General features: G+C 39.0%; 1 protein-coding gene across 3 annotated transcripts in view; it reads left to right on the forward strand.

Annotated features, from left to right (window-relative positions):
* Positions 1 to 2,762: 2,762 nt before the first annotated feature.
* pygm (glycogen phosphorylase, muscle associated) overlaps positions 2,763 to 8,690 on the forward strand; it is a 33,469-nt gene continuing 27,541 nt past the window's right edge. Inside the window, exon 1 of one of the 3 annotated variants that reach the window (XM_062964929.1) lies at positions 2,763 to 3,137. In XM_062964929.1, coding sequence (XP_062820999.1) covers positions 2,895 to 3,137 — 243 coding nt within the window. In that variant the 5' untranslated portion in view covers positions 2,763 to 2,894. Of the gene's footprint in view, positions 3,138 to 3,804; positions 3,846 to 4,081; positions 4,148 to 8,690 lie in introns of those variants that run through there. The other 2 variants (XM_062964931.1, XM_062964930.1) reach the window with 2 other exon arrangements.

Genomic DNA, 8,690 nt, shown 5'->3' on the forward strand with positions numbered 1-8,690 from the left:
TATATTGGCCGGGAACTGAAGGGAAGGACGATCCGTCCTGGCTGGATTCCGAACAGGATGCAAAAGTCCCCAAAGATCACAACTTTGTGCTATTTCCTACCCAGGGATCTCCACGGTTCACCGTCGACTCAACAGCCCTTCCGATCCACCCACTTCCCTGCTGTGCAGCCTGTCGCCTCCGTCTTGGGTTGATCGAGCAAGTTTAGAACAGTTTTGTAACCTGCGGCGGGACTACAAACCCCATTATCCCCAGACAGCAACGTTAGGATGGCGGCGGGATTTGTAGTCCAACACAACTGCATTCTTGTCCTAACAGGCTTAAAGCCATTCCTATCCATTCCTCCTGGATTGCTGTGAGTTTTCTGGCCATATTCCAGTAGCATTCTCGCCTGACGTTTTGCCTGCATCCGTGGCTGGCGTTTTCAGAAGTTCTGTTGGCAGTGAAGCAAGTGGAGTGTATCTATGTCTGTTTAAAGAAAGTGTAAATGTTGCAACGAACAAGCTTGAGTAACCTTGCAGCTGCAAAGTCAATCAGTGAGGTTATTTGCATAGAGGTAGCCTGGCCTTTGTTGCCTGGAGGCACCCTCTGGGAAGCTTCCTTCCAGCCTTTTTCTAACAGTCTCTTTCTTTTTCCTAAGTTTAAAAGTTACGGCCACATCTGTCTGTCTCTCCGTCCTTCCCATGCTTTCCTTTTTATCGGTTCTCTCCCAACGAAGCATCAACACTCCTGTCATTTTGTTGTCGGCCTGGTTGGAGAGGCCTAAATTTAGCCGGGAATGTCCCTGGGCAAACTTCCCAGTTGGTGGCAGGGCTGGAAGGCTGATATCGGGGGCAAAATGAGTGGCACCTGCTTATCATAAGTCAAGCTGTTGAAATGGGGAGGAGATTGAGCATTGCTAGGCAGAGATGTGCAAGGAGCGCATGAATCATTGTGACACTTATTGTTGATCTCAGTTGGGTGCATCTACACTGTAGAATCATAGAATAATAGAGTTGGAAGAGGGCACCTCCCCGAACATGCAAATGTGAGTAGATCAATAGGTACTGCTCCGGACATGCAAGTGTGAGTACATCAATAGGTACCACTCCAGACATGCAAATGTTAGTAGATCAATAGGTACCGTTCTGGACATGCAAGTATGAGTAGATCAATAGGTACCACTCCGAACATGCAAATGTCACTAGATCAATGGCACCTCCCTGGACATGCAAATGTGGGTAGATCAATAGGTACTGCTCCAGACATGCAAATGTGGGTAGATCAATAGGTACCACTCCGAACATGCAAATGTGAGTAGATTAATAGGTACCGCTCCGGACATGCAAATATGAGTAGATCAATAGGTACAGCTCGGGACATGCAAATATGAGTAGATCAATAGGTACAGCTCTGGACATGCAAATATGAGTAGATCAATAGGTACCTCTCCAGACATGCAAATGTGAGTAGATCAATAGGTACCGCTCCGGACATGCAAATGTGAGTAGGTCAATAGGTACTGCTCCAGACATGCAAATGTGAGTAGATCAATAGGTACCGCTCTGGACATGCAAATGCGAGTAGATCAATAGGTACCACTCCAAACATGCAGACGTGAATAGATCAATAGGTACTGCTCCGGACATGCAGATGTGAATAGATCAATAGGTACTGCTCCGGACTTGCAAATGTGAGTAGGTCAATAGGTACCACTCTGGACATGCAAATGTGAGTAGATCAATAGGGACCGCTCTGGACATGCAAATGTGAGTAGATCAATAGGGACCGCTCTGGACATGCAAATGCGAGTAGATCAATAGGTACCGCTCTGGACATGCAAATGTGAGTAGATCAATAGGGACCGCTCTGGACATGCAAATGTGAGTAGATCAATAGGGACTGCTCTGGACATGCAAATGTGAGTAGATCAATAGGGACCGCTCTGGACATGCAAATGTGAGTAGATCAATAGGGACCGCTCTGGACATGCAAATGCAAGTAGATCAATAGGTACCGCTCCAGACATGTAAATGTGAGTAGATCAATAGGTATGGCTCCGGACATGCAAGTGTGAATAGATCAATAGGTACCGCTCCGGACATGCAAGTGTGAATAGATCAATAGGTACCGCTCCGGACATGCAAACATGAGTAGATCAATAGGTACAGCAAATGAGATACTGTATATATGCTGGATTTCTTATTATTATTATTATTATTGACACAAAGAAATAGTATGACCCAGCAAATGAGATACTCTATATATGCTGAATTTTGTATTGTTAATAATAATAATAATAATAATAATAATAACAACAACAACAATACGAAATACAGCATATATACAGTATCTCATTTGCTGGGTCATACTATTTCTTTGTGTCAATAATAATAATAATAATAATAATAATAATAATAATAATAATAATAATAATAATGACACAAACAAATAGTATGACCCAGCAAATGAGATACTGTATATATGCCGGATTTTGTATTATTATTATTATTATTATTATTATTATTATTATTATTATTATTATGTGGCATCAAACTTTTGCAGATGCATTCACCGCAGTCGAAAGACCCGTCCAAACTAAAACTTGCAGGATTTCACAGCCGAGCCAGTGCAGCTCAATGTCAAAGTGCATTAATTCTGCAATGTAGAGCTTGAGCCTGGCATTCGAAGCAAGGCTTGGAGGAGGCCGGAGGAGTGTCCCAAGGAGGGGCGGGTGGCCCTGCTCATGAATAATGCATGCACCCCAGTGGGGGGTTTAATAATGCTCAAGGGGAGGAGTTTTGGGCGCATTTGCCCGGGCCAGAGGAGACGACGATTGCAGGGTCCCTTCTCCATCCATCCAGATTAATCTGATTGTATTTTTTGGGGAGACAGATAACGTGGTAGCCTTCCCAGGATGTCTCGGCCGCTCTCAGACCAGGATAAGAGGAAGCAGATCAGCGTGCGCGGCCTGGCCGGAGTGGAGAACGTCACCGACCTCAAGAAGAACTTCAACCGGCACTTGCACTTCACCCTGGTCAAGGACCGCAATGTGGCCACCACCCGGGACTACTACTTCGCCCTGGCCCACACCGTCCGGGACCACCTGGTGGGACGGTGGATCCGCACCCAGCAGTACTACTACGAGAAGGACCCCAAGGTGAGCCGGAGAGCGGGTTGGGAGACTAATAATAATAATAATAATAATAATAATAATAATAATAATAATAATAAAACTGGTCCCAGTGGTGATGGGCACACTGGGCGGATCCGCACCCAGCAGTACTACTACGAGAAGGACCCCAAGGTGAGCCGGAGAGCGGGTTGGGAGACTAATAATAATAATAATAATAATAATAATGATGGTCCCAGTGGTGATGGGCACACTGGGCGGATCCGCACCCAGCAGTACTACTACGAGAAGGACCCCAAGGTGAGCCGGAGAGCGGGTTGGGAGACTAATAATAATAATAATAATAATAATAATAATAATAAAACTGGTCCCAGTGGTGATGGGCACACTGGGCGGATCCGCACCCAGCAGTACTACTACGAGAAGGACCCCAAGGTGAGCCGGAGAGCGGGTTGGGAGACTAATAATAATAATAATAATAATAATAATAATAATAATAATAATAATAATAAAACTGGTCCCAGTGGTGATGGGCACACTGGGCGGATCCGCACCCAGCAGTACTACTACGAGAAGGACCCCAAGGTGAGCCGGAGAGCGGGTTGGGAGACTAATAATAATAATAATAATAATAATAATAATAATAATAATAATAATGATGATGATGGTCCCAGTGGTGATGGGCACACTGGGCGGATCCGCACCCAGCAGTACTACTACGAGAAGGACCCCAAGGTGAGCCCGAGGTGGGGTTGGGAGACTAATAATAATAATAATAATAATAATAATAATAATAATAATAATAATAATAAAACTAGTCCCAGTGGTGATGGGCTCACAGGGTGGATCCGCACCCAGCAGTACTACTATGACAAGGATCCCAAGGTGAGCCGGAGATGGGGTTGGGAGAATAATACAATAATAATAATAATAATAATAATAATAATAATAATAATAATAATAAAGCTGGTCCCAGTGGTGACGGGCACACTGGGCGGATTCGCACCAAGCAGTACTACTACGAGAAGGACCCCAAGGTGAGCCGAAGCTGGGGTTGGATCCTGGCAGACAAATTATTATTATTGCTGTTGTTGTTGCAAAGACTCTGGCACAAGCCAGTCAAGGTGGTCCCCGTGGTGATCTGCACACTGGGTGCAGTGCGTAAAGATCTTGGCCTGCACTTAAAAACAATCGGCGCTGACAATATCACCATAGTGTCAGCTGCAAAAGGCCACCCTACTCGGATCTGCGCCATCAGCGCTGACAAAATGACCACTTGTCAGATGCAATAATAATAATAATAATAATAATAATAATAATAATAATAATAATAATAATAATAATAGACATTGACAAAATCACAATCTGCCAACTACAAAAGGCCACCCTACTGGGATCTGCAGGCATCATCGGAAAATACATCACACAGTCCTAGATACTTGGGAAGTGTTCGACTTTTGATTTTGTGATACGAAATCCAGCATATCTATCTTGTTTCCTGTGTCATAAAATAATAATAATAATAATAATAATAATAATAATAATAATAATAATAATAATAATATAAATATGAGGATATAAATATCGAAGTGCAAAGACTCTGGCACAAGCCAGTAAAGGTGGTCCCAGTGGTGATCGGCACATTGGCTGCAGTGCCTAAAGACTTTGGCCTGCACTTTATTATTATTATTATTATTATTATTATTATTATTATTATTATTATTATTATTATTTATCTGATACACAACAAGATGAGTATAATTATAATATAATATTATAATTATAATGTGCTGTTGAAGGCTTTTATGGCCGGAATCACTGTGGGTTTTTCGGGCTGTATGGCCATGTTCCAGCAGTATTCTCTCCTGACGTTTCGCCTGCATCTGTGGCTGATCACTTCAGAGAGTCTGTTGGCAGTGAAGCAAGTTGAGTGTGTATGTGTGTGTGTGTGTGTCTATTGGAAATGTCCAGGGTGGGAGAAGGAACCCTTGTCTGTTTAAAGCAAGTGTGGATGTTGCAATGAGCAAGCTTGAATAGCATTGAGTAGCCATGCAGCTGTGAAGTCAATCAGTGAGGGTATTTGCATAGAGGTAGCCTGGCTGTTGTTGCCTGGAGGTATCCCAGGCATGGGCAAACTTGGGCCCTCCAGGTGTTTTGGACTTCAACTCCCACAATTCCTAACAGCCTACCGGCTGTTATCATAAAGACAAATTATTAATATTGTTTTCTAGAAAGGCGGAAAGAGATTGGCTTCCAGGCCAGAAGAAGGCTAAATTAAGATGAAATGACATTGGAATCCACCCTGAGTCCCTGAGTAATAATAATAATAATAATAATAATAATAATAATAATAATAATAATAATAATAATAATAATTGACACAAAAACAGAGTATGACACAACAAGCGAGATATATATGCTGGATTTCATATCATGGACTCACAAGTTAAACACTTCCCAAGTGTTTAGGATTGTATTATTATTATTATTATTATTATTATTATTATTATTATTATTATTATTATTAACACAAACACAGAATACGACATATCAAACGAGATATATATGCTGGATTTTGTACGACAAAATCACAAGTTGAACACTTCCCAAGCGTTTAGGACTGTGTGATTATTATTATTATTACTAATATTACTATATTATTATTATTATTATTTATTTTATTATGACACAGCAAACAAGATAGATAGATTTCATATCTATCTTGTTTGCTGTGTCATAATAAAATTATTATTAATAACTTTAATAATAATTTTAAAATTAATTTAATTTTAATAATATTAATAACGACACACAGACACAGTATGACACAGTAAACTAGATATACATGCTGGATTTCGTATCACAGACTCACAAGTTGAACACTTCCCAAGCGTTTAGGACTGTGTAATAATGATGATGATGATTATTATTGTTAATGAGATATTTGGTCCAGAATAAGGCATAAAGGTCCAAGAAGCCATGAATTCATTATTATTGCTATTATTATTATTTTATTATGTCACAGCAAACAAGATAGATATGCTGGATTTCGTATCACAAAACCACAAGTCGAACACTTTCCACGTGTCTAGGACTCTGTGATGTATTATTATTATTATTATTATTATTATTATTATTATTATTATTATTATTAAATTATTATTATTATTATTATTATGATGACACAGAAAACAAGATAGATATGTTGGATTTCGTATCACAAAACCACAAGTCGAGCACTTCCCAAGTGTCTAGGACTGTGTGATGTATATTATTATTATTATTATTATTATTATTATTATTATTATTATTATTATGACACAGAAAACAAGATAGATATGCTGGATTTCGTATCACAAAACCACAAGTCGAGCACTTCCCAAGTGTCTAGGACTGTGTGATGTATATTATTATTATTATTATTATTATTATTATTATTATTATTATTATTATTATTAAATTATTATTATTATTATTATTATGATGACACAGAAAACAAGATAGATATGTTGGATTTCGTATCACAAAATTACAAGTCGAGCACTTCCCAAGTGTCTAGGACTGTGTGATGTATATTATTATTATTATTATTATTATTATTATTATTATTATTATTATTAAATTATTATTATTATTATTATTATTATGACACAGAAAACAAGATAGATATGTTGGATTTCGTATCACAAAATTACAAGTCGAACACTTCCCAAGTGTCTAGGACTGTGTGATGTATATTATTATTATTATTATTATTATTATTATTATTATTATTATTATTATGACACAGAAAACAAGATAGATATGTTGGATTTCGTATCACAAAATTACAAGTTGAACACTTCCCAAGTGTCTAGGACTGTGTGATGTATTTTCGGATGATGCTGCAGATCCCAGCCTTTTGCAGTTGGCCGGATCTATTATTTATTATTATTATTATTATTATTATTATTATTATTATTATTATTATTATTGGGTTGCTGTGAGTTTTCCAGGCGGTCTGGCTGTGTTCCAGAAGCACTCTCTCCTGACGTTTCGCCCACATCTATGGCAGGCATCCCTCAGAGGTTGTGAGGTCTGTTGGAAACGAGGCAAACGGGGGTTTAATATATCTGTGGAATAATGTCCAATGTCTTATCTGTTGGTGGGCAAGTGTGAATGTTGCCGTTGGACACCTTGATTAGCATTGAATAGCCTTGCAGCTTCAAAGCCTGGCTGCTTCCTGCCCGGGGGAATCGTAGAATCGTAGAGGCCATCCAGTCCAAGAAGCAGGAAATCCTTGGTTGGGAGGTGTTAGCGGGCCCTGATGGTTTCCTTGTCTGGAAACACTTTGTTTCCACTTGTTGGGAAACAATTTTTTCCCCAGACAGGAAGCAGCCAGGCTTTGAAGCTGAAAGGCCATTCAATGCTAATCAAGGTGGGCAATAATAATAATAATAATAATAATAATAATCATCATCATCATCATCGTGGGGCAAGAAAGCCAAATCAGCCACCAAGGACCCCGTTATTGACGGCTGAAGATGGGTCAGCCTTGGAGGAGACATTGATAGCGGCGGCTTTCCTTCTTTTTAAATTTAGACCGGCCTGACATTTGCGGTGAACTTTTGCCTTTCCATTTGGGAATGGGCCTGTGTCAGCAGGAACCGAGCCCGGAGCGGAGTGGACACTGGATACGGCCGGCGAGAAAGAAAGTGTCCAAGTTGGTCCGAGAAAGGTCAAGGAAGGAGCCTTGGGAGGAGAGGAAAGCAGGACGGAAACCATCCTCCTCCTGCTTGAATGTTTTTGAATATTTACATCAAGCTCAAATTTAAGATAAAACTGTCCAACTCTGATCCAGTCCTTATTCTCATTTTCTTCAATGTCAATGTGCTTATGTATCCTTTTAATAATAATAGAGTAAAATAATACACGTCATAATAACAAATACAGGAAAATAATACAAGTAATAATAAATAGAGTAAAATAATAATAAGAAGAAGATGAGAATAATGATTGGATCAGAGTTGGACACTCTTATCTTAAATTTGAGCTTGATGTAAATATTCAAAAACATTTAACCTACCGAGGCCTCAATTAATGTCATTTTATTGATCTGATCGTATTGACTCAATTTTATTGAGTCAATACGATCAGAGTGAAACAATACATGTATTATTATTAATAATAAAAATAGAGTGAAATAAATGTAATAGTAGCAACAATAATAGAGAAATATAATAAATGTAATACAGTAGAGTCTCACTTATCCAAGCTAAACGGGCAGGCAGAAGCTTGGATAAGCAAATATCTTGGATATAAGGAGGGATTAAGGAAAAGCCTATTAAACATCAAATTAGGTTATGATTTTACAAATTAAGCACCAAAACATCATCTTATACAACAAATTTGACAGAAAAAATAGTTTCATGCACAGTAATGTTATGCTGTAATTACGGTATTTATGATTTTTGCACCAAAATATCACAATATATTGAAAACATTGACTACAAAAATGGCTTGGATAAGCGAGGCTTGGATAAGTGAGACTCTACTGTACCTTCTATTAAGATCCAGACCCTTAACACACACAGGCGCTTT

Source organism: Anolis carolinensis, unplaced genomic scaffold (assembly GCF_035594765.1).
Source record: "Anolis carolinensis isolate JA03-04 unplaced genomic scaffold, rAnoCar3.1.pri scaffold_14, whole genome shotgun sequence".
Classification (NCBI taxonomy): domain Eukaryota; kingdom Metazoa; phylum Chordata; class Lepidosauria; order Squamata; family Dactyloidae; genus Anolis; species Anolis carolinensis.